The sequence below is a fragment of the Rhinatrema bivittatum genome, chromosome 10 (assembly GCF_901001135.1).
Source record: "Rhinatrema bivittatum chromosome 10, aRhiBiv1.1, whole genome shotgun sequence".
NCBI lineage: Eukaryota > Metazoa > Chordata > Amphibia > Gymnophiona > Rhinatrematidae > Rhinatrema > Rhinatrema bivittatum.
This window is the reverse complement of record NC_042624.1, coordinates 109,308,665-109,335,473: the sequence shown is the minus strand read 5'-3', so window position 1 is coordinate 109,335,473 and position 26,809 is coordinate 109,308,665. Positions and strand designations below refer to the sequence as shown.

General features: G+C 42.0%; 1 protein-coding gene and 1 long non-coding RNA gene across 3 annotated transcripts in view; one reads left to right on the top strand and one right to left on the bottom strand.

Moving 5' to 3' along the window:
* Window positions 1-2,039, bottom strand: part of LRP8 (LDL receptor related protein 8) — a 320,100-nt gene extending 318,061 nt beyond the window's left edge. For both annotated transcript variants that reach the window (XM_029618330.1, XM_029618331.1), the window contains exons 1-2: window positions 1,668-2,039; window positions 519-647 (exon numbers count right to left, since the gene is read on the bottom strand). In XM_029618330.1, the coding sequence (XP_029474190.1) occupies window positions 519-647; window positions 1,668-1,725 (187 nt within the window). In that variant the 5' untranslated portion in view covers window positions 1,726-2,039. The remainder of the gene's footprint in view (window positions 1-518; window positions 648-1,667) is intronic.
* The window catches only part of LOC115100110, a 72,553-nt gene continuing 46,124 nt past the window's right edge, over window positions 381-26,809 (top strand). Inside the window, exon 1 of the long non-coding RNA XR_003858966.1 lies at window positions 381-427. This is a non-coding gene — a long non-coding RNA (uncharacterized LOC115100110). The remainder of the gene's footprint in view (window positions 428-26,809) is intronic.

The window sequence follows — 26,809 nt, the reverse complement described above, 5'->3', positions numbered from 1 at the left end:
GATTCTTGTAACAAACCCATCTTTTCCCTGACTTAATGCAGCGGCTGTAAAGCTCGGAGGCTCAGCGTGCAGTAGGGCTACTGTACGACGCTCTTTTAGAAGTCACTGCCTGTCCATGCCGTAACCTCGCCCCCACCCCGAAAAGCAACAGAGCAAACGACAGGACGCGGCCCTAATCAACGTACGAGCTTCCTCCCCCGCGGAAGGCCAGGAAAGCGGGCGTGCCCAAGCAACACTCGGGGGTTTAGCAACCTTCCCTGTTCTCCTATAGGAGGCTGCAGTGCACGTGACATCTGGCGCTCCCTGGCAGCCAATCACAACCGGCCGGGCGTTCTGCAAACAATTCATTCATAAAACGTCTCGCGCCTCTTCCTTTGTAGGGAAATCGGAACGTGGGAGTGTCGCCAGCACCTCCGGCATCTGCACGGTGAGACCGTCACAATCACCGAAATCTTGGACTTATTCCTTGTAAAGAGTTCAGAAGCTGAGCAGGTGCACGGAGCCCGCAGATTACTTACGGCAGCCGTCCTCATCGCTGTTATCCGAGCAGTCATCCTCCTCGTCGCACCTCCAAATGGAAGGGATGCAGCGCTCGTTTCGGCACAAGAACTGGTTCTCCTCGCACTCTTTTGTAGTCCCTGCGGTTTCTGGCAAAGGGGAAAAGACGTTTTCTAAATTTAGTCAGTCTTTCCCTTTAGCACTTGCAATCATCAGACCACAGGCCTCGGGTATGATCTACTCCACCTTGTACTGCAATTATAAAATGTGCGATAAGCGAAAAGGGGGTGAATTAACCATTTAAACATCAAACTCAAATGTATTTTTAAAAAAATGTCTAAACAATGGTATTTGAAAGCATTCCCTTTCGAAAAGCTCCGAATTTCTAGCGTTCAGAGAATACGGAATATGGTAATTCGTTGATGAAATGCACAGTTTGAGGTATTTAGAAACGTGTTAAGTATACTGAAAAGAGAACGCATTGTTTATAGCTTGTTCAAGTTACTTGGGTAACTGAAAAATTAGCCTCTTTGCCGTCAACTTAATATTGTATAAAATGAAAAAAAAAGTTAAGGAGATAAATTAGTGCCCATTAATAGGAATATAAGGTACAGTTTAAAATGACAATAGGTAGAGAAAGTCAATGTAGATTATAGAATCTACACAGTCTGTACATACATCGTTCTATCACGTAATAGTTTCGGAGAACAAATTGAATGCCATTTAAGACTTTCACTAACATTCGCTTAATTAGCGCAAGCTTTTTTTTTTTTTATGTAAATACAAATCACTTGATCCTCCATTTAAACTAGAAACATTTCTTATTTCAAGGAGCATCCGCAATGGTTTCATTTCCATCTAACTCCTTTGCTAATCACAGAAGCCAAATCTTGTCTATTTGTCGCTACCAATTAATTAATCTACCAATACGCTTTCTCTAAGTATGAAATCTACATTATAAAGACAGAGTTGAAAGGGCGAATTAGGAAAGAAAACGCAATAAAGGGCTGTTAATCTTATTACGTGCAGACGCGTGCTTAAGGTTCCGATACAGCCAACAGTAAAACATAAGCATGCACCCATGAGGCTAAAGCAAAACAGGTAATTACGGGTCTCGCACCAGCAAGGCTAGGTCCGAATGCAGAACAAAGGCGGTGCCTGGAACTCACCTTTCGGAAGGTGCCATAAGCAGTGGAAAAGGAGCAGCCGCACGAAGGCTGAGCGCATTTTCTCGCCTTCCGTCTGAGTTGCCGGCGCGCTTGCCGTGGGAGCCGGAGGAGCGCTGGCTGCAGTCTGCTTCCTCCTGCACGCATGGGTTTGAACGAGAGAGGCTGCGGCTTCCCTCTGGGCGGGGATTGTGCTCGCAGACCTATGGGGCTGCGCCGCTCCTGCAGCTCGGCTGGGTGAAAAATGGAGTCGGGCTAGCAGCCGAAGAAAGGCAGCGGCAGCAGCGCTCCATTGTCTGGCTGCCAAGTAAGAGCTCCTGGCAGGACTACAAGCATGGGCGCTCGGCTACTTCCTGTTCGGAGCCGCCCCGAGGCTTGCGCGTTAACCCTTTAGGAGGGAGGACCGAAGGCTTAAAAAAGAACGGACAGTTTTTAACACGAGCCTAGCTTTCCCCTCCCCCCTCTGTATCTGTTTTATTAAAACCGGCCTTAGGGGGCTCTCTTTAGGTTTAATTTTGAATATTTTCAACTTCACTTTGCATTGTCCATGAATGGCATTGAATGCAATGGAAGTTCAGCTGCCGATCTTTTAAATATTATGATGTGGATTTAGGTAAATAAGTGTTAAAATACAAATACAGTCACTTTTTTGCGAAACTTCACCTTTCCCCCTTCCCCCCCCCCAAAAAAAAATGTGTGAAATTATAGGGTCCCATTAAGATAATTGTGATTGTACTGAGATTGCTGTTGATTAGTAGGGAGGATTACCTTCAATAACATCACATTGGTTAACAATTATCATGTTTACATTTATATTTAATTTTAATTACATGAATTAGCTAAATAGAAAAAAAAAATTCAGACAAAATATACAGAAGTCTGCGTTGGCTGGTGGGGTGAGCGGTCACCCGATAAAGAGACCCAATTATAACTGCATGCACAGCCCACCAACCACTAATTCTGTCAAAAAATAAAATAAAGTCCTGATTCTGGGCCTCACATGCCACTGACCAACCCACATGTCACTGCGTTCTTCCCCCACCCCATCCATTTCCCCATCGCAGGTCCAATGGTTCAAAAAGAAACTAAGCACTTAAAAAAAAAAAAATTACAGAAATGACAGCAGAAAAGGACCAAATGGTCCATCCAGTCTGCCCAGTAAGCTTGTGGTAATATCTGCTGCGCATTGTAGGTTACCCCATACTTATCAGTTTCCCACACCGTAAAAGTCAGCAATCGTTGGTTGCTGTTTGAATCCAATTCCCCGTTATACCTTGACGTTGAAGCAGAAAGCAATGTTTTGAGTTGCATCAACAATATCAAGGCTTACCGGTTAAGGGTAGCAACCGCCGCATCAGCAAGTTACCCCCATACCTGTTTCCCCAGACCGTAAAAGGCGGGGGCCCTCGTTGGTTGCTGGATGAATCCAATTCCCCTTTTCCCCTACAGTTGAAGCAGAGCATAATAATGGAGTTGCATCACGAGTATATGAAGGCTTATTGAAGGGCAGTCACCACCGCACCAGCAAGGTATCCCCATGCACTCTTTTCTTCATTCCCCTCCCCCCTTGCCTTTAGGGATCCACTGTTTATCCTATGCCCCTCTGAAATCTTTCACTGTTTTTGTTTTCACCACTTCCTCCAGAAGGACATTCCAGGCATCCACCACCCTCTCCGTGAAGAAATATTTCCTGACCTTGGTTCTGAGTCGTCCTCCCTGGAATTTAATTCCGTGACCCCCCCAGTCTATTTCTTTCCAATGGGGGTGGTTTGTTGATTGTGCATCATTGAAAGCTTTCGGGTATGTGAAGGTCTGTAGCATCTCTCCCCTGCACCTCCTCTCCTCCAGGGTATTCCTATTCAGATCCTTCAGCCTCTCCTCATAAGTCATTTGATGGAGATCCCCCCCCACCATTTTTGCTGCCCCTGCTTCCGGCAACCCCCTCCCCCGATGCTAACCAAAGCCACTTAAATTGGTAAGGGGGTCCTGGAGGCCTATTTAAGTGGATTTATTCAGTGGGGCACGGGGGGGGGGGGGTACCTGGAACTGGGACTCGAGAGAATTTAAATAAAAAGTCTCTGGTGGGGTGCAGGGGATCCAGAACACCCACAGTCCCATGACTGGATAAGGGGCAAGGTGGGAGGCATTGGGGGGAGGGGGGCTGCTCAGGAACATTTGTTTAAGCGGGTTTGGTGGGGGAAGGGGGAATTTTGTTTGGTTTTGGTGTTTCAGGATTTTTTTTTTTTTTTTTGGAGGGGGGTACTTTTCTTCCTTTATTTCATTTTGGGTAATGGGTGACAGTAGGGTTGCCAGCTTTCCACTGTGAAAATTCCAAACACTTGGATGCTCCAAGTAAAACTTTCACGGATGGTGTCGAGCCACATCCACACAGGACTATTATTATTTATTTATTCTTTATTAGGCTTGATGGATCGCAATTCTTACCTAAGTATATCAATATGATGTACATAAATAAAAAAAAAAAAAAAAAATTAACATATCATACATTAAAGCTAAAAGTGAGTAATACAACTTATAGATTCTAAATCTAAAACTAAAATTAGAAATTCGACTTAAACAATGAAAATGAAAAGATAAAAACTATAGAAAGTAACAAATATCTGTATAAATACTACAAGTACCACAAATGCTTTGAGTGTCCATAACCGTTCAGGAAGGTGGTCTGTAAATGGCTTAAATAATTCATAAATTAGATAGAACCGGGAGTTGCCAAGAAGCCACCTGCCAGGTACAGGCTCATTTAGGAGCTCTGCAGATGAGTTTGAAAAGCATTTCTAATTAAATTTCCAAATGCATTGAGGTAAATTGCACCATACCTTTTAATATGGGTATATATATATATGCAAGCATGCGTGAGAGAGGTGCAGGTCTGCAGAAGCTCCACTTGGGTGAAAAACTATTAGAAATATAACTATGGTGACTTTTTTTTTTTTTGGCCAAGATTAAAACTAGGGTCTGAGCCATGAGTTAAAGGCAGTCCTTTCTAGGTTGAAATTGAGAACCTGTACAATATGGGGTTTTATGCCTTTCCACATGATCCCATGAGAGACACAATTATATTACAAGCATTGCCCAAGCAAGAGGGTTATTATACTTCCTTAAAAAAAAAAATAATATTTTTACACTGTCTCCTTCCTACAAAATCCCAAACCCCAATGTATTTCACTACACGAGAGCTCCGACCATAGGAAGGTACCAGAAACACAGCGTTACGTTATGCCTTGAGATGCAGTTACCACACGTAGAAGACTCAGTTCACAATTTGAGATGGTAAAATCAGTAACACTTCACTATAATTACACACAGAGGGTCTAATAAAAACACTGCACATGGCTGCATTTAATCACCAGAAATGCTGGACTGGTCAGTCAGACTGGCCAGATCAGCTTTTCTCAATGAACCAAATACTTTGGGTATGAATCGGGCCTATTTGGTTTTGTTAAATATGTTGTAGGTATATTATAATTATTACTTGTGGCATTTGATATGAATGTTTCTTTTTTTATTATTGTGTAATGCTGTACGTTTACTCTTTAGCACTAATATAAAAAAAAATTGTGCATAGAACTATCATGAAACCCATGCAAAGACTATGACTGTCTCATGCCACATTTTTTTAATGTATTTTAGTGCTTCTGGGTAAATGTACAGCATTGCACAATTAAAAAAAAAAAAAGAAAGAATGGAGCATTGAGACGAAATGTTTTGGACTTCCATTATCAGGTGGGTTTGCATTTTTATAATTACCGTACAGGCCTGCTTTTTATAACTTGGAGCTATTTGCTAATTCTACTCATGCCCCTAAAGATTGTGGATTCATATTTATTTTTCAGGCCACAATGTTGTAAGCCCTAGATTTGTTTTTCGTATGTAATTTACAGGGTGGGTGGTTGATGTTTTAGAGAATTCATTTTTTTCCCTCTTCCCACATCTCCTTCTCAGTGCTAAGTCACATATTGTTCTGCACGTCTCTGTAGCCCATTTTCCACATGTTTCAAAATCCCTGTAATCCATCTTTTTTTTTTTTTTTTTTTCTGCCTTCCTCTCACCTCTATCATTTACAGTATCGTTATCTGCTGATGTCTTACAGACCCAGAAGGTCAAATTAAACAAGGCTGGCCTCAGCATGGACACTGGTGGATGCAAAGGCTGCTCGCACACCAGTCCAGCATGCTCTTGATCAACATTCCCTGCAGGCTTCCACCCTGCATTCACTTATTAATCCTGTCGCCTATGCCATGATATACCTAGAGTTTTCACTTTAAGCCACAATGAAGGCAAATTTGAAAGGGATTTCTGTAGGCAAAATTTATCCACATAGCTCCATTAGCTGTGCACTTTTACCTGCATTGTAGTTGGGGGGAGAAGGATATACCTGGGGCAGGGTTAAGTCAGGGGAGAAAACTACACACCTGTTTTTTGTTTGTTTGTTTGTTTTTATTTTCAAAATTATGCGTGTAGTTTTGGTTGGGAAAACCAGATGCAAATCTTGGCAGATACTCTTTCCTTGGGGTAATTTTCAAAGTAAACGTCTACACGTTATTTTTCCTTTGAAAATTGGTACAGAGACCATGCGTAAAAAGGTAGCCATAAACCTTTTAGTAGGGCGAAGGGTAATGGTGTACTGAGAGGGGGGCCAGTGCCCCCAGGCGCAGGGCTATAGGAGGGGCGTTGATGGCCGACAGGGAGGCCCATGCAACCGCCGGTGAACCTCATCCCATCAGCAGCTAAGCAGGGAAGCGTGCTACTGCTATGCTGTGTGCCAGCTGCGCACAGCAGGAAGATCGGCAGGGCCGTGGTGGAACTCATCCCACCACAACCTGAAGAAAAAGTCACCTCCAGATGCTCCTCTTACCTGCCTGTGCGGGGCCAGAAGAAAAACGATGCCAGAACCGTGCGGGCAGGAAGGAGGAGGAGCATTGGCCGCGTGCAGAAGAGGAGCAGCGTTTGTGGCAGGGCCGCTGCGGATCCCAACTTGTGGCAGCCCAAGAAGAGGAGGTCCGGTAGCAGGGCTGCCATGGATCTCACCTCGTGGCAGCCTGAGAAGAGGAGGTCTGGTAGCAGGGCTGCCATGGATCTCACCTCGTGGCAGCCTGAGAAGAGGAGGTCCGGTAGCAGGGCTGCCATGGATCTCACCTCGTGGCAGCCTGAGAAGAGGAGGTCTGGTAGCGATGTCGCTGCCGATCCCACCTCACAGTGCCTGAGAAGATCAGGGCCACCGTGGAGCACATCCTGCGGTGACCCACGAAGAGGAGGCCCAGAGATGAGAGAGAGGCTGAGGCCCTATAGAGTGTGTGTATGACAGTGAGTTGAAAGACTGTGTGTGTGGGATAAAGAGCCTGTATGTTTGGAGAGACAGCCTCTTAGAGTGAGAGAGCCTATGTGTTTGTGTGAGACAGCATTAGATAGTAAGAGCCTGTTTGTGAGAGACAGCATGTGGGAGTGAGCGAGAGCCTTGTTTTTGTGAGAGAGCCTGTGTGTTTGCATGAGACAGCATTAGTGAGTGAGACCCTGTGTGTGTGAGACAGCATGTGAGTGTGAGAGCTTGTGTGTGTGAGAATGAGAACCTGAGTGTGTGTTTGAAGGAAGAAGACAGGTGGATAGAGAAGAAACAGAAAGAGACCCTGTAAAAGGAAGTGGCAAAAGACCAAGAAAGGTAAAGTCGGGGGGGGGGGGGCCTTGTGACCAACCGATTAGAAAACTAAGATCAGACAGCAAAGGTAAAAAAAAAAAAATCATGGTGATGTTAGGGGTGACTGGAAGTCAAAAGTTCCCAGGTATGAGAGGAATGAGAGAGGCTCTGAGGTTGCTAGTGAAAGAAAGAGAGGGTCTACCTTCAGTGGGTGCATGTGTATGAATAGGAGTCTGCCTGGATGTGGGTGTGTGAGTGAATGACTTGGTGCCTGCCTGGGGGGTCTGTCTGTGTGTGTGAGAATGAAAGTGTGCATTTCTGGCAGGTGGGGGGAGGGGTGTGAGAATTTGTGTGTGTGGGTGAGGGAGCCAGTGAGAGTGAGAGCGTCTGTGTGTATGAGAGAATCGGGGGGGGGGGGGGGTTGGAGTGAGAGACTGTCTTAGAGCCTGAGAGTGTGTCAGTGTCTGTGAGAGAGGTTGTGGGTGTGTATAAGAGCATGTATATATGTGTGTGTATCTGACAGTGTATGTGAGAGAGAGGATAAAGTTTGTGTGCCCCCAACCCCCTAATCCTTGACAATCTAGGGGTGACTAAATCAAGTTCCCAGGTATGGAAAGCAGGGGCTTTTTTTTTTTTTAAATCCTTATTTGTTTTAATTATTGGGTGTTAATTGATATGTGTGCTGTTTTGCAATATTTTATTGATGCTTGGGAAATTTTTAAAAATGTATATGATTTTAATTAATAGAAGTTATTCTATTTGTCGGTAGCTTTAAAATATTTTATTAGTATGTTTTTACGATTATAATTGATGCTTTATGTTTCTTGTTTTTATTTATTTTATGAGGAATGGTGGTTCTGTTTTCCATTGTTATACACAGAGTCTGGCTTCTTGGGGTTTCCATTTCAGGTTTTGTCTGCATATTGCTGGTTCTAATTTGTGATCTTTATTCTGTATTTGGTGAGGATCTGTCTCTGCTCTGTGCATGTGACCAAGGTGAGAGATTCTGCTAATGTGTTGTGTGTGTGTGTGTGTGTGTGGATCTATAGCAATCGGGTTTGTTTTGTTTCCCCAGTAGGTGGTGTATTGGTATTCTGGGACCCCATGTAATAGTTACATGTGCTTTTTTTCACAGGTAAGGTTCTTGTTTGAGTCCTTGGTGTTACTACTGTTACATTATGATAGGTTTGCTATATAGATTTTGAGTTTCTTTTTGCAGGGTTTTGTATTAGTTCGCAATATGTCTGGCAGTAGAAGGTGTCTGTGCTGCTATTACTGTGAGGTGACACCAGAATTTGAAAATATTTTTTTTTTGATGAGCTGTAAGGGAAACATCCAAGCTCCATTGATAGGGGAATTTCAGTGGATGCGCAGTGCGTTACAGAACTGGAAGTGCAGGATTTATATTGACATTCTGTCCCTCCTGTATACATTCCAGACTTCACTCTCATAGCCATATAGGATTACTTGAATGAGGCTATCAACTTTTATTAGTAGTCTTACTAGAAGTGTGAAACTAGCCAGCTTTTTACAATTACACAGAAGGCTCTTTGGATTTTTCTTATTAAGACTTTTTAAAGCCAGTTTTAAAGCAGGGTGTGGGTGTCATGCTATGGAGGTGGGTGTGATATGAGGAAATGCCATTTTGGCTCTCTCCCCCCTCAAGTTCTTCTTTCTAGAGATGCCACTGATTTTTTTTTTTGTAGCTTAAGCATTAGTACAAGATGGATTGGGGGGCCCTGGAGAGGCACACAAATGCATTGGCCCTTGGCGCCAGAGACCCTCTGTACACCACTGGCAAAGAGTTTGAAAATTGCCCCCGATGTGTAGTGAGGAATATTACGCAAAGCTTTGATAATGTCATTCTACAGGAGAGTTACCTAAATCTGGTCATATGGCCACAGGAATCTCTTGCTGCATGGGACAGTTCACAGATTTCTGCTGTGGCTCCCATTCTTTCCGCACTTGGCAATTGTATATAAATGTCATGCTTTGCGCTTCTTACAAAAAACTGTGGTCTAGTAAATATTGATCATAAATGTATATTCCATTTATTAGGCAGTGTTCGTATTGATTATTATAATTTATATTGTATTTCTACTTTTGTCATAAACTGCATTGAGTTCATATTTTTATGAAGGAAGGCAGTATATATAAATTTTTTATTTTATTTATTTTGGGTTTTTATATACCGGCATTCGAGAACGCAGTCCCATCATGCTGGTTCACATAAAACAGGGGTGCATCGTAAACATAACTAAAAACAATGGTGCGGAAAATGCAGTTACATATAACAGGGAGATTGGAACTTGGCAGAGAAAGAAGAGAAAGGACAGGTTATTAATTCAAACATGTAAACAATAATGGAGATGGTTAATCATGGTGTAGTTGGAGATAAGGATTGGTGAGGATGAGATATATCAGTTTGAGTCCGGGAATGCTTGTATGAATATCCATGTCTTTAGTCTTTTTTTGAAGGTTGAGATGCATGTTTCCAGTCTGATGTTAGAGGGGATAGAGTTCCATAACGGTGGAATGGCTGTAGAGAATGCCCGATCTCTTAGCGTGATGTGTCTGGTGGATTTGGGCGGTGGTACCTGTAGCGATCCTTTGTATGCATCTCTTGTCGGTCTTGACGAGTTATGTAGTTGGAGAGGGATCTGTAGGTCAATGGGTGCCAGTAGATGGATATTTTTGTATGTGGTAAGAATGGCCTTGTATATTATTCTAAAGTGTATGGGTAACCAATGGAGGTTCTTTAAGATGGGGGTTATGTGATCCCTTCTCCTGGAGTTTGTCAGTATTCGTGCGGCTGCATTTTGTACCATCTGCAGCGGTTTGGTGTAAGAGGCGGGAAGACCAAGTAGGATGGCGTTACAATAGTCCAGTTTTGAAAAAATGATTGCTTGCAGGATGGTTCTGAAATCTTGGGCATAGAAAAGAGGTCTAATTCTTTTCAGCACCTGTAGTTGGTAGAAACAGTCTTTAGTTGTTTTGTTGATAGTAGCTTTGAAATTCAGACGATTGTCAATTAGGACTCCTAGGTCTCTCACTTGTGTAATTGTTGGTGTGTCTTGCTGTGTTGAGATGATGGTGCTGTTCTCAGAGGTGATGAGTAGGAGTTCTGTTTTGCCTGAATTTAGTACCAGGTTCAGGCTGGTGAGGAGGAGTTGAATAAATGCAAATGTTATACTTGTTAGTCTGTAACTCCTCCCAGTCAATCGACAATAAACAATTTAAAATAAGCTCTATATATAGAAACCTAAGGACCTCATACTTGGCTCATGCCTAATAACTCGGTTCATACTGATTTTAATGGCTCAGTTCATGTAGTATAAAAAGCCTTATTTTCAGTATAATCATAGGTCCTGGTTTCCAAAGAACTTGCATGTGTCAGTGCACCAACCAGTCATGTGATCAGCAATGAAGCACTTCACTTATCTTGATATAAAGTCAAGATGCTATCCCCCGTGGTATCAAGAAAAGACAAAAAATTCACTCCATTCTTCACTGAAGAACCCCATCATGGGTCCACGTTTTGAGTCTGATGTCTTCCTCAGGGTATTTCACAATCGTGCATCAAGTAACCTGTTGGCATCTATTCTTAATGCACAGCTGTGAAATACCTCCTGAGAAAGACATCCGAGTTGAAACACGGTCCCGCTGTATGCAAATCTATCTCATGCATATTCATTGTGGAGATCCCGAAAGCGTGGCCTGTTTGTGGCTCTTGAGGAATAGAGTTTGCCACCCTGAAATAGGGGAAAATTCCCCAGGTAAATAAAGTCTCATAGTGCTGGATCCTAGCCTCAGTTCCAACTGAAATGGAAGCCCAAAGGAGAAGGAAATTAGCAATACAAAAAAACCCAAAAACTTTATTACAAAAATTTAAAAATACATAGCAAACCTAATAATGCTGTCCAGCTCAAAGACTACACACATGAGATAGTCTTAGTTTCCCGAATCCGTTATGATTGGTCACAGAGTGACGGTATACAAAAGCAACAAATAAATATTGGTTTTGAATAGTTTTATTTTTCTGTTTCATTTGAATTTGTGTTTATTAATTTTCTGTGTTTTGCTTTTGTATGGGTAGCTCCTTTGAAAAGGTGGATTATAAATTCTGTAAAAAATGTTTTCAATAGTTCACTGCTCAGCCTGATTTCTTGGGGTTTAAGAACATAAGAAAATGCCATACTGGGTCAGACCAAGGGTCCATCAAGCCCAGCATCCTGTTTCCAACAGTGGCCAATCCAGGCCATAAGAACCTGGCAAGTACCCAAAAACTAAGTCTATTCCATGTAACCATTGCTAATGGCAGTGGCTATTCTCTAAGTGAACTTAATAGCAGGTAATGGACTTCTCCTCCAAGAACTTATCTAATCCTTTTTTTAAACACAGCTATACTAACTGCACTAACCACATCCTCTGGCAACAAATTCCAGAGTTTAATTGTGCGTTGAGTGAAAAAGAACTTTCTCCAATTAGTTTTAAATGTGTTCGCGAGGACCTCAAACATAGAAATGTAAATTATGCCAAAAAAAAAAAAAAGATCCAAGTGATCTAGATTGGGTTTTCATGATTTCCCTAATGAGCTGCATACAAACCTATCTCATGCATATTCATTGGAAAATCCTGAAAACCTGACCTGTTTATCGCTCTTGAGGACCAGAAGTGAATCCCACTGATCTAGTGGAACTTCTTATGTTATATATGTCAGAGCAAGAACCATGAAGCCCAGCATCCTGCCTCTGAAAGTGGCCAATCCAGCTTGCAAGTATCCAGCAGATACCAAACGATTGATCTATTTCACTCCCAGGGATCAGCGCTGGCTTTCCCAAGCCCACCTGGCTGATAACTTTATTAGTTTATGGACTTTTGCTTCAGAAACTTGTGCAATGTTCTTTGGAATCCCCACTACGTTAATTACCTTGCCCACGTCCTCCGGCAACAGATTCCATAGCTTGACTGTGTGCTGAATGAAAAAAATACTTCCCACAATTTGTTTTCAATGTTATTTTTGCTGTTTAAAAGGCACAGAAGTAAGGACTGACCTGGTGGAGTTGCAATTTACATGCATTTCATATACATACATGACTCATTGCTAGACCATTCTGTGGTGCTGAAATTATTTTATGATGTTGAAATGGGGGAGAAGAATGGGCATTGCATGACGGTAACATTTCAAGTTTCAACTTATCATTTAAACGTAGAAGCTGTAAGTAGTGAAGGACATCTTAGTCCACCACACAGTCAGTCATCTCCCTCCCCTCACTATTCTACAGATAAACACTGTAGTAGTTCAAGACAACATCTTCTAAGATTAGTAGGCAAACTACTGGGCAACTTGATTGCTACCTACATTCTCCTCCTCAGCTTGCCCCAGCCTAAGGGGAAAAAAATGTAAAATAAATGCAAAAACATCATTTTACACATAGAAGATTATCTGTGATTATCAGCATCCTGTCAGTCATTTCTGGTCCAAGCAATGCTAGCATAGCATGCAGTAAGACAGTAAATGGTTTATTCCACTTTTGCCCTTTGGCAGATTATTTTAAGGATGAAGTTTTTCAGTCACTGGGCAGAGAGAGAGTTTTCTAATCGGTGGAGATTGATTAAAGAGTTTAATGACCTTTGAAGATAAATGCACAGCTAGGGCTGCACATATTTCATGTCTGTGCTTTTAAGTATTTGTAGCTGGACAGCTTCCTGAGGCAGAAGATCAGATCTGGAGAGTTGCCTCAGGCATGTGGAGCAGAGAGGTTCAAAGTGAGCCTTCACAGCACTCATACGCCGCCTTTTGATAAATGCATGTGTTTCACATTGCAATGAAACAGGAGCGACTTCAAATATAGCCAAGAAACTGCAAGCAACTTAAGCCGATACAGACTTTACATATGGGCTTGCTTTTGTTGGCGAGACAAGCCGGTAGGATTATCCAAACGGCAAAACAAAATTCAGGTACACGGAGCCCAAGGCACTGGGTCAGAGATAAAACACCAGAGGTGTGGAAAGGCTCAACAGACAGACCGAAATAGAACACAAAATTTAAGCAGAGCTCCACAGACATGGTGGTTACAATAAACAAATTAATTTGGGCCGGTTTGTGGAGGAGAAGGGGATTGATGGGTAGGATGAGGTGGTCAGACTCTACAGAACAGTGCTGGTATAGGGACTTAGGATGACTGCCATATTTGGGGTAGAGAAGAAATACTGTTTTTTCACTGGGCTGCAGAACTGCCTCCCTCTTTCTCCGCCTCCCTCTGGATGCACCACATAGAGAGGGAGGTTTCTAGGGAGTTAGGTGCAATGCTGGAGTCAGATCAAGTGTCCATCCAGCCCAGCATCCTTTTCTTCAAAAATGGCCAATCCAGATTATTGGGAATTCCATGGCAGATCCCTCACGTGTTTCTCACTCCCAGGGATTTTTCCCAAATCTACCTTGCCAATTATTTATGGACTTTTCTTCCAGGAACTTGTCCAAACCTTTTTTTTTTTTTTTTAAAGCCAGCTATGCTAGATGCCTTGACCAGAGACAGATTTCACTGCTTGACTGCGTGCTGAATGAAAAGATACTTTCCCCAATTTGTTTTGATTTTCCTGCCAGTTAGTTTTATGGACTGTCTCCTAGTCCTAGTTCTATTTGAAAGGGTAAGTAGCTGTGTTCTATTTATTTGTTGCATCCCACTCATGATTTTATAAACTATCATATCCCTTCTGTCATCTTCTCCAACCTGAAGAACCCTAATCCGTTTAGCCTTTTTTTCATAAGAGAGCTGTTCTATCCCCTTCATCATTGTTACATTTCTCTGTACCTTCTCTCATTCTGCTATGTCTTTTTTTTTTTTGAATTGGGGCAACCAGAACAGCACACAGTACTCAAGGTGCAGTCACACCATGGTATTATGATTTTCTCTATTCCTTTACGATGAATCCCTGGCATTCTATTTTCTTTTTTTTTTTTTTTGCTAGCCTCCGTACCTTGGGATGAAGATTTCAAGGTACCGTCCACAATAACTCCAAGATTCTTTTCTTGTACTTGTAATTTGGATTGGTTTTTTTCCCTACGTGAATTACTTTGCGTTTGTCCGCATTAGATTTAATCTGCAATTCATTTGTCCCATTGCTATCCCTCAGCCATGTCTCTCTGAGACACAGAACCTCCAACTCAGAATTAAGTCGTAAATTAAATGTTCTTTGTGTCCCATAGATCTAGTATTTAATAAACCTAAACTCAGGCTAAACAATCTCTTTCCAGTTTTACCCTCATTAAATGGGCTCTTGGAGATTGTTGTAGCCAATAAGTTCTTCGTGCCTGCCTATTTTTCCTAATATGACCACTTTTGGCCACAAATCATCTCAATTCCTTGACTTCCCCTTTCTTGACACATAAAGTAAACCTATGGAAAACACAAAAATGTATATATTTATATGTAGACCAGATATATCCCTTAACTAAGTCAGGCTAATAAAAGCAACATCATCCTAAACCGGCATGAAGGTTACTTGTAGCAATTATAGAAACATATAGAAACATAGAAATGACGGCAGAAGAAGACCAAACGGCCCATCCAGTCTACATAAAGGAAAGCTGCATAGAGAGGTAATTACCACCCTAAAAACTTTGCTGGATGGATCAATTTACTCTTTCTCTGCCATCATTTACTCTGTTACTATACTTAGATGCCCAGTTCTCAGGTCTATCAAGGAGTTCCTGCAGTTCTTCACAGTCTACTTGTGTTTTAACTACTCTGATATTTTTGAGTCATCTCCACAAGGGGGCACTTCTACCACATAGGCATGTAAGAGGCATCAATACCATATCCTCGCCATCGCTTGTTATTAGGTCCTACGTAAGCCAGATCTTCAAAGAGCAACATCCATAATGCACAACACTCAGGTCAGCTGAGAATTTCTGAGATTTGTTAAATAAAAAATATGCTGGGCTGCACTATAGTACTTAAACATTTTTAGCTCACTCAATACTGGAGCATTTATATTATATTGAGAAAGGCAAAACCAAAATCAACAGAAATAGCACCATGAGGGCCATCTCCTAAATACCGGTTATCGCTGTAATTTTAATAATAAAAAAGTAGCACAAAACAATATAAATTGTCCAAGAAATGTTGAGCTTGAGCTGAAGCAAAAAAACCTTGCCATTGGAAAACACTTTTGATTTCGGAATGAAATTATAGCGAGAGAATTTTATCCTGCTTATGTAAAGCTCAGAACACATGAGAGCCAACTTCTGTGAGCTTCTGAAACTTTATTGTATTAATCATTAAAAAGAAGCAATTTTTGACTATTGTACTGCAATGAGTTAGATTTCTTATATGCTCTCATCACTTTCACTTTGTTAGCAAAGTTTATAATTCTTGCAATCAACCGCTGGGACCGAGCTGCACCCTCCTTCAAAGGCCCCAGCAGATGTGCATGTTCAATGGAATTGGTTCTGTCTCCAATGACAAGCCTAAGGTTTCTGGAAGTCACACCTGAACAATCTGTCACAACTCCACATCCTTCAGTTGCTCTGGCCGTCCAATGAGCTGTATATTATTTCTACAAAAGCAAGTCACTTGGTCATCGATGCACTCTTAGATAGCTGGATTCTCCTTTTTTAGCTCCTCCAACTCAACCGCAAAGTGATGGATAGTTATTTCTTGGGTTGCTATCCAATTATCCCGGTCAGAAAATCATGTCGCATACTGCTCAAAACCTTCCTTAATCTCATCTATCAAGCTTTATAGCTTACAGAGTCTATCATCAGGCATAGAGGATACGTTTTTTGAGATTTTGTTTACCAAGTCATCTTTCAGATCTAGAAATGTTTTCTTCTTGTCTACCGCCATCTTGCATTCTGTGATCCTGGACTTCTCTCTCAAAGATTTTACCAATTTAGTCAACATACCAAAATCACTGATAGAAGTTTAAACCCCAAGGTGACTCTGCAATCTTCCATAGAATAAAAAAATTGGAGAGAGTATAATAAAAATATATAGGCTCTAACAGAGCTCCTCTCCTTCTGCCTTCTCAGCTACGGTGCATCACCAGAAGTCCATTCCTTCATTTTGATGGTTGGGTTATGGAATGATATGGTTTTCACTTCTGGGATGATGTAGGAGGAGGGTAGATTAAAAAAAAAGAAAGATTTGAATATAATGTGCAGTGCCATTCATTCTGAAAGAAAATTCAGTTTCTCACGAAAAGGTGTTGGGTTTTTTTTTTGTTTAAGTTTTGCAAAAACAGACAATCAGCAGCAGCCAAGCTGGCGGGTTACTCTGAGGAAACCAGTGCAAAGAGATCTCTGCTTTAGGAAGAGCCCATCATGGTTATACTCTTTGCTTACCTGTACCTAACTGTGGTGCTGCACAATATCGCTTCTTTCTTAATAAAATGTCCTGCATCCTGGACAGGATGGCAGTCTCATGGAAAGTTAATAGGTTTAATTTGGCCCTTCCACTACATAAACAAGATAAAAGCAGAGCGCAGTAGCAGGAAGGTTACACAAGATGCACCTTTCAGGAAAATGTTAATAGGAAAACCAACTCTTTATTAATAGCACTGATAAAGATAGTGTGATTACCAAAAATAATCCACCTTGCAAAATAATTAGAATTGACTTTTTTTTGCTAAAACATGCATTGCTGGCATATTTATTTAAAAAAAAAATCAGTGTGCAAAGAAAATCCCATTTACTGCCAGTTCTTTATTATTTCCACACTAATACACATCATAAGGACATAAAAAATCCATTAGAGTTAAGGTATTCCTTCAAGAGGAAAGAGGAGGTAGCTGTCCATTAGTATGACTATGAAACCTTCATTTATTATTGTAATAAAACAGCCAACAAGGGAGCACTGGCCACTTCTTCATTTCAAGGCTGTATGAATAGGACAAAAGTTTTACTACAGTGTTGGTGGGTGAGGGTGGGACATCCAAGCAGAAAATGAGTGTGGGCTGGCAGATTTGTACAGCATGTATTTTAGCTTCAGATGCATCTCCTCCCTTGAAAAGATCTCCATTAAAAATGCCACTGAAACCACAAAAAGAATTTTAAAATGCTTCTGTTCCTGCAGCATAAATCAGAATTATGATGAGGGGTGTCAGTCAGAGATCTGAGTTTGGGAACTAAGATTTAATGCAAAAATTTGCATTTGGGGTGCAGAAACCCAAAGGAGCAGCATAAGCTGGAGGGTGAGGTATCTTATGTGCACCAAGAAAGAATTATCACAGTGATCATATTTATTTATTTAAAAGCACTTATTACCTGCCCTGCTTATCTTCAGAGTGGGGTACAATATAAATCATATACAGACAATGGAAAGGGCAATGCAAAATCTTTGAGGGGGGAGAAAACAGACAAGCATCGAGGGAGTGAGTTCGATTGTGCAAGGGGGGTCGGGGGAGAGGGGAGTAGAAGACTAGGTAGCATCTTCTGAAGGGGGCAAGTTGAGGGTAGTCCGTTGTCATCTAGATGGGGGAATGCTCTCTTGAAGTGAAAGTTTTTTTAGGGCTTTCTTGAAGAAAGTTCTTTCTTGGAGACATCTTATTGCCTTAGGAAGGCTGTTCCATAGGAGTGGTCCAGCAGCGAGGAATGCGCGTTCTCTGGTTTCCTCGAGATGGGGTGAGCTTTGTAGGCAGAGCATCAAGTAGTATCTGGTTAGTCGATCTGAGTTGTTGGGAGGGGGCTTGGATTTTTATTGTTGAGGAGAGCCATGGAGAGTTTAAGTTATGGATCGAGGAAATGATGATCATAGCAAGCTTATGTTGTATTCGGTAGGAGATAGGGAACCATTGGAGAGATTTAAGTACAGGAGAGATGTGATCGTGCATGGGAGTGCCGATAAGGAGTCTTACTGCAGAGTTTTGTATGATCTGTAGTGGGCGGGTGGCGTATAGAGGTAGGCCTGTCAGGAGGGAGTTGCAGTAATCTATCACTGAGAATAGTAAGGATTGAAGGACTGACCTGAAATCCAAATATTCGAGAAGGGGGCTTGAGATGATGTAGCAGGAGCAGTTTGTAAAAGGAGGAGTTGGTGATATTTCTTATATGGTTATGCATGGAGAGAGAGGGGTCTATAGTGACTCCCAAATTCCGTACACTTTGGGAAATGGAGATGGAATAGGAAGCAAAAGTGATATGATTGGGAGTGTTGATGACTGGATGGCATGATAACACAATAATTTCCGTTTTAGATGTGTTGAGAGCTAATTTATTACTGTGCAACCATTTTTGGATTGTTTTAAGACAGTTGTTGAGGAAGGATTCAGTCAGGACCCATGTTTCCTTGAGAGGAAAAAAGAACTGAATATCGTCAGCATAGATTTTATAGTGCACTCCAAGGTCATTGAAGGTGCGGCATAATGGAGTTAGGTAAAAGTTAAATAGTGCAGCAGAGAGGGTAGACCCTTGGGGCACTCCAGAGCTCAGAGGCATCAATGAGGAGGTAAAAGGGTCAATTTGAACTTGTTGTGTCCTGTTGCTAAGGAATGATGAGAACCAGGCCAGCACTGAACCAGTTATTCCGAAGGAGCGCAACCTTGAGAGTAGGATGGAGTGATTGACCCTGTCGAATGCAGCGGAAATGTCAAGTAGACAAAGGAGGAACAAGGAACTGTGGTTGACTCCGCGTCTCACTGTATCAAAGCTAGACAGCAGTAGCAGTTTGGTACTATGGTGCTTCCTGAACATGAACTGGTATTGGTTGAGGATATCATATCTGACAATCTCAAAGTTAGAAAACTGTGATAAAGGAGTGGTTAGAGCCAGAGGGATGCTAGGGAGAAGTCCAATCAGTAGAAAAAAAAAAAGGTGACATGCCTCTATACAGGTCATTGGTGAAACCTCATCTGTAGTATTGTGTCCAGTTCTGGAGACCACAGTCCCATAAAGGATATAGATAGAGTAATGTTGTGGGTTACCAAAATAAATACTTAATACTGCCAGTTTAAGAAAGATCTTTATTTAGATAAAGCATGGAATATTACAGGAGAATGCAAAGCAGATCAGAAGCAATCTCTCAGAGCATTGTGGACACAATAAATTAAATAGATTACCACCTCCAATGTACACACCAATGAGTTAATTTATTTGTTTGCATAACATTTTCCTAATTGGTTGGCATTAATATTTTATCTCATATGTTAATAGGGCTTGGATTAAGTCATGTGATTTCTTTTAAATTAAGCCAAGAAGGCAGGGAGCAAAATTTAAGGCTGAACTTTGACATACTTTTTAACTTGTTGCATATATTCTAGTATTCAGCATACTCTGGCAGGTCAGCAACTTTGAATAGTTTTTCAAGTCTGATAAATGCAATTTCCCATTGCAGTAATGATGATAGGGTGCTTTCAAAAGATTTCCTATGAAGCTAACAGTAGAGGGAATCTGGCGAAGGGTTACCAAAATGGTAAAGTATGCATGAAAAGCTCTATGATAGGAGACTTAAGGATGTAAAATATATACTTTAGAGGAGAGGGGGCAGAGATATGAAAGAGATATTTAAATACCTCACTGTTATAAATAATGCACAAAAGGCAAAACATTTTCAATGTAAATTAAATTCTAGAGCAAGAAATCCTGAAATGAGGTTTTAAGAAGGTAGATGGAGGAGTAACAGGAAATGTTTCTTCAGAGAATAGATGATGGATGTTTTGTAAAGTGTGGTAGAAGTCAAGAAAGCATGGGATAAGTACACAGCCTCCTTAACTGTGCAGAAGTGAAGGTAAAGCCCAAGATGAGGTGGAGTCTATGGTACTGTAACAGGAAGGGCAGACGAGACAGATGTTAGAGTCCTTCCTTATCTTCTGTGAGATTCTCTCTTACAGTTGTTGGGAAAAGGCGCTCCCTAGCAGGCAAACCAGCTTTACTGCTTTGCATAATATTTCATTCTAAATATTATGGAGACGTCCGTATTCAGTCGGCAGTCACCATGTAAAGCTTGATCGGATATAAGCAGGTATGTTTGTCCAGGCAGACTAGATAGGTGGTATGTTCTCTTTCTGCCATCGCATTCCTGTGCTTAACTTTGAATATTCAGCTCAAATTCGCGCTGGCAGATCATTAACCAGTACAAAGTTTCCCAGGCAGTGTTATACGTGAATATCAGAACTGCCCAAACTAAAATCACCACCTGGGAAACCTCCTGCACAGCTGCCTCTCTTTTTATCTGGGTAAAACTTTGTTCAGGCAACATTTAACCAGTGAGCCAGGGGGCAGGAACTTAATAGCCTTTAGTGATATACGCAGTTCCAGTGCAAGAACATGAAATTAAAAACTGTAGGGTTCTTGCAGTGGGTTACGGGGGAGGGGGAAGGTGGGGAGGATCAGATTTGTTGAGGACATACAGCAATGTTGAGAGTACAGGCACTGGGAACAGTAAACCAATGAACCCGATCATGTTTCTGTAAATGTGTTTAAAGAACTGTATAAGTTACTGAAATTTAATAATAAAAAAAACTATTTGAATGTGCATCAGGGGTTTTGTCCAGCCATCTCCAAAAATTAGCTGGACAAACCTTTTGAGCCTGGACCTCATCATATCTAATCTAGTACAGATCACCAGAGAGTCACAGATATCTGCAGCTAAGTGTGCAGCTCCACAAAAGCCAGTGGAGTACTAGCCTGTGCTGAGTCTACATGAATCCACAGCTCGTTAACAGTCTGTGTCATAAACACAATTAGAAAAGTCAAAAGTAATGGTATCCACTCCTTGCCCTCAAGGGCCACCAACAGGTTGGTTTTTCAGGCTATCCCTAATAAGAACATAAAATATGCCATACAGGGTCAGACAGAGGATCCATCAAGTCCAGTATCCTGTTCCCAACAGTGGCCAATCCAAGTTACAAGTACCTGGCAAATACCCAAACATTAAACAGATCCCAAGCTAATAATGCTGGTAACAAGCAAAGCAGTGGCTATTCCTAGCAGTTTATGGATTTCTCCTACAGGAACTTATCCAAACCTTTTTTTAAACCCAGTTATACTAACTGCCTTAGGGACATCCTCTGGCAATGAATTCCAGAGCTTAATTGTGCGTTGACTGAAGAAGATTTTTCTCCAATTTGTTTTAATTGTGCTACTTGCTAACTTGATGGAGTGCCCCCTGGTCCTTCTATTATCTGAAAGAGTAAATAACAGCTTCATAGTTTCCCGTTCAAGACCTCTCACGATTTTGTAGACCTCTATCCTGGATACACATAAGACAGATGTGCCTGCACACTGCCTGTGCTGTATTTCAAATCTATTTCATGTATATTAATTAGGGATAGCCTAGAACCCTGGCCTGTTTTAAAGAACGAGGGGACCACAATAAAGCCTGTGCTGGAACTGCAGCCTGGACCAATTCCACACAGGAGCGCTGCTCTGGATATTTGTGTACGTGTACATTGCTCCTGAAATTACATGACGTTGGAATCCACCTGCTGCGGAAAGAAATTCTACTTGCAGGTATTATGTTAATGACTAAAGACTTTGTAGTTTATCACTGTCCATCTGTTTCCTATCCAGGAGCCCCTAAATTGTTTCTCTTACCTTTCTTTTGTGCTATTGACTTGTGGAGGTAACTCCGGTAGCTGCCTGGAAACTTAAAAAGGATATCCCTGACAATATTGACTGTTCAGCCCTAAAGAGAAAATATCTGTGAAACACACTGCAATTACACAGGTGCAAGTTATATTATCCTCAACCAAAGTTAATTAGCACTCATGCAAAGGTCATTAACAGCTGAAGCCGGGTTATAAAATGTAACCAATGGTGTGAGAAAATCCCATTTAATACTCCAGAAAAGAAGTAAAATTTGTTAATGGAAACAGTATTTCCTAAACTGATCCACTGTCTAACAAAATAACCAGTGGCAACTTGAGCAGGGCAGTTTTGCTGTGTAATTAATGTATTCTTAGATTGCAGCTTCCAGTGCCATTTAGATGCGTTTCACAAAATCTGGAAAATCAGGACACATGATGCTGGTGCAGGGACAAAACCCGCAGCTAGTGGAGCTTAATATAAATGAAATAGGCACAACCTCTAGTACGTGCGGTAGCAGGGTAGATACCGTTCCATTTACAAAGGAGAAGGGGTTCACATGGAGCCAACAAAATCGATTAGACAAGCAAGATGAGCTTCATCCCAGGTTATTAAGGGAGCTGGGAGAGCAGCGCCACTGCCCGTCTTCCTCAATCCTCCTGGGGAGACAGGAAGGGTTCCAGAGTCCCGGCCAGGTGCAGATGTCATCGTCCTTTAAAAAGTGGGAGGAGGCTTGTAACCTCAGTCTGACCTTAAGGGTGGCTGAATTAATGGAAGTCACCATGAGAGGAGAGGATGAGGGGAGTTGCCTCTGATTCCAAGGATTACAGAATCCAGGTCGGCACAGATTTTACCAGAGGGAACTCGAGGTAAAAAGAAAGTTGAACAGCACTTCTTCTGTTCTTAGAGGTGAATCTTGAGACCCGCGCGGGGGGGGCGCACGTCTGCCTGTGCACGTATACGCAGGCGTTATAAAATCGTCTGTATGCGCCTTCATGTGTGCACAGTTTTATAGTGACACGTGCGGCCACCTTGAGTGCGTAAATGGGGGGCGGGATTTTAATAGCTACACGCGCCGATGTAATAGCCCTTTTTCCCAGTTCGCTCCCAGTTCACCCCAGTAAAGGAGAGGATTTCCTAATCCCCCCCCGGCTAACTTGCCTCCCTTTTACTCTATTAGCCCCGATCATTAAAACCCCACTGACCGGCCTATTTTATTTATTTATTTATTTTGTTACATGACTTACAAGCCGTCCATGGCAGAAGTAAAGTTATGCTGTAGGGGATCCCGGCGCGTGCTTGTACGCATAAATACTAACGCGCTGACTTCATTTTACAGGCTCTGCCTGTCCGTGCCCCGCCCCTTTTTTCGATTTTTAGGATTAGTGCACGTAATGGGAGATACGCGCGTACTCGTGCGGGTTTTAAAAACCATGCAGCACACGCCGCACCAAGTCACGCGCTTATCTCCTGGCTTCAGTGTGCCTAGGGGTTTTTAAAATAAACCAGTTAGGTTCTGGTCAGGGAGGAGCAATGGAATAGAAATTTAGGTAAGACGTCTGACATTGTTTCACACAGGAGGTTCCACCAACATGAGGAGCAGCCTAGGGCTTGGGTGCTAAAGTGGCAAACCAGATTAGGAACTGGTTGAATGACAGGCAACAGAGGGCAGCGGTAAATGGATTTCACTCCATGGCAAGGGGAGTTATCTGTGGATTGCATCAGAGATCGTTTCTGGTTCTTGTCAACATTTTGGTAAGTGATACTGCAGTGAGAACAGCAGGGAAAGTTTGTATTTTTGCAGATGGCACTGAGATCTGCAACAAGACGGACATTCCAGACGGAGCAGAAAAAAAACGAGGCATGACTGAGGGAAGCTTGGGGAGTGATCGTGCATTTTATTGCAACTTAGATTTAATTTAAAAGGTATAGCATAGTGCATTCAGGCTGCAGCAAATCAATGCAGCAGTACATAATTGGTGGTGCATTATTGGTAAGCACCAATCAGGAAAAAAGATCTGGGAGTGATCAATATTTGATCATTTCAAGGTTGCAAAGCAATGTGACAAGACAGTAAAAAAAAAAAAAAAAGAGGGCTAACTTGTCATAGCTCCGAGATGTCCTTTTGTCTGTCAAGGAAAGGGGCCCTTGCCTGATTTGGTTCATCCCCAAACCTGTGTTGGTCATGCAGGAGCCTATATAGAGGCACACTGGGAAGGGAAGAGAAGTATTAAAGGGGAGAGGGCGTAAGCACTGATGTTATAATAGCGCGTCGAAAACGCGCTGCCAACCCCCCCCCCCCCCCGAAACTAATAGCGCCCGCAACATGCAAATGCATGTTGCGGGCGCTATTAGTTATTCCTGCGCGATTCAGAAAGCAAAATGTGCAGCAAAGCCGCACATTTTACTTTCAAAAATTAGCGCCTACCCAAAGGCTGGCGTTAATTTCTGCCAGCACTGGGGAAGTGCACAGAAAAGCAGAAAAAACTGCTTTTCTGTGCACCCTCGGACTTAATCTTAGAGATACCATAGCGATATTAAGTCTGAGGCCCCCAAAATTAAAAAAGTCAAAAATTAAAAAAAAAAAAGTTTTAAATCGGCCCGCACCTGTGGGTCGGAAGACGGGCGCTCAATTATACCGGCATCCGTTTTCCGAACCCGTGGCTGTCAGCGGGTTTGAGAACCGACGCCGGCAAAATTGAGCGTCGGCTGTCAGACTCGCTGCTATTGGGTTCACTTGGAGAATGGCCACTGTCGTTAGCGGTGGTGACATGGTATGGACTTAGTTTTTGGGTGCTTGTCAGGTTCTTGTGGCCTGGATTGGCCGCTGTTGGAGGCGGGATGCTGGGCTTGATGGACCCTTGGTCTGACTTAGTGTGGCATTTTCTTATGTTCTTATGCTCTATCAGGTGAATGTAAGCTACTAATAACCCTGCACCTTGCTCTGAGTACTCCGATAGGAGAGCAAATAAATAAATAACACAATTCAAGAGAGACTGGGACACGCACAAATAATCCTTAGTTGATAGAAAGGGGTATCCTGCCACCAGGACAGAAATGTAATCTGACCAGGGGCAACCTGGACCAGCACCAAAACCTGAGACTTGTCCTTGTTACTGGACTTTCCATAACCCGTAACTTTACTGTTATCATTTTGTGGGGGGTTTTTTCTCTTTTTCCCTTTTCTCTTTTAATCATTGTATGCACTTTTTGGCAACACATGTAAAATGGTCATGCCAATAAAGCTATCTGCATCTGAAGTAACAGCAAACCAAAGATTAAGTAGTGTCTGTGGTACTGTAACAAGCAGGGAAAGTGGCCAGAGGAGACGAGTCTTGCAGTTTTATTAGCTGTTATATTCTATACAACATGTGTGTGTGTCTCTCTCTCTTTCTTGCTCATTGCACAAAATTGGATTGGCCTATCATTGGTACAAAGCCATATTAGCAGCCATTTTCCTGATCAGCCTATTGAGCTAAATTAAAGCAGTGTAATTATAAACCTGGTAGAGAATGCAGCATAGACTTTATTAACAATCTTTAACATACTTATAATGAGAAGTTAATGTAAACATACTTGCTAAAAAAAAAAAAAGTTCATTTGTTTAAAAAACCACAAACAACGATAGGAAAAATAAGATTTCAGATAGCAATAAACAGCTGTTAACAATCCTTTATGAGTCGAGATAAGACCTGGCTCATCATTTCAGCTCAGGTTTTTAGTTTCCCCATCTGTTCCTTATTTGACTGCTAAAGAATCACTCTGGAAATCCTTAGTAAATAGTTTATGCAAACTGAGGGGCCAGTGCAATATCGTCAGCTCGGTCTGGCGCACAGACCGAGTTCATGCGTTTTGGATGCACTAGAATAACTCCTAATGCAGTAATGGAATTAGCACGTCCAAACAAGTGCAAACCTAGTAGTCCTTATCACATGTAAATGCCATGTAGATGAGGCTATTAGGTATTACCCCCGATGCAAAAAAATCACCGTGAACCCACCGCGCACTTTTTAATACGGAAAATTTAACTCCAGCCTTAGAGCTGGCATTAAATCTTGCTGCGTGTCAATGACTCAACTAAAAAAAAAACAAAAATACTGCTTTTCTGTGGTTTCCCCCTACTTAGCATCATGAAAAAATAAAAAGGCTTGACAGAAAAAAAAAAAAAAATTCAGGGCGCACAGTATACACCCACGATATACACGCTCCAGGCCATGTAAATTGTGCATGTGTATTGTGCCGGTAAATTAGCTGCCGTGGGATAAAATGGACACTCGTATTGAGCATCCATTTTCATAACCCGCGTGCAGCACATGTCTCCTGGGTGCCTGATGCAAAGGACGCGCTAGGGATGCACAACTTATCCCTAGCGATTCCTTTTTAGCACGACAGCTCATTTGATTATTGCATAGATGTGCGCGTGTTGAAACAACGGGCGCCCAGTTTGGACACACGTTTTTTTTCGCCCATGATATTGCATCGGCCCCTGTGAAGCAAAAAAGCAAGCAATACTATGCCTTCTCTTACTAAAGTGTCTGGAGTCACTGCATAAAAAGGAGACCTTTCGGTTGCCCATGTGTGTGTCCGTTCTGTGTCCTTTGGCTGTTCAACGTAAAAGTTAAAGTTATGTTTACATACGTGCAATTGTCAAGTGACTCGCTTTCTGGAGGAAGACCAAGCAGATTCTGGCTTTTCTTTGATGCCCCTTCCTGATGCATTTTAGTGCAATACTGATTTCAAATGGATTCAGAAGCAGGATTACAAAAATCATGATGGATTGAGATGGAACTGCAAAGTCTTCACCCACGAACTTGCCAGCTCTGCTCTGTTACTGCATGCGGAAGTTGGAATATAAAATTGAGAATGTGGCTTTTTTTTTTTGTTTGTAGTTGATGTTAACGGAGCATAGGAAAGCTTTATTTAATGTTATCTAAGCAGTGTTTCTCAAGCCAGTCCTTGAGCACC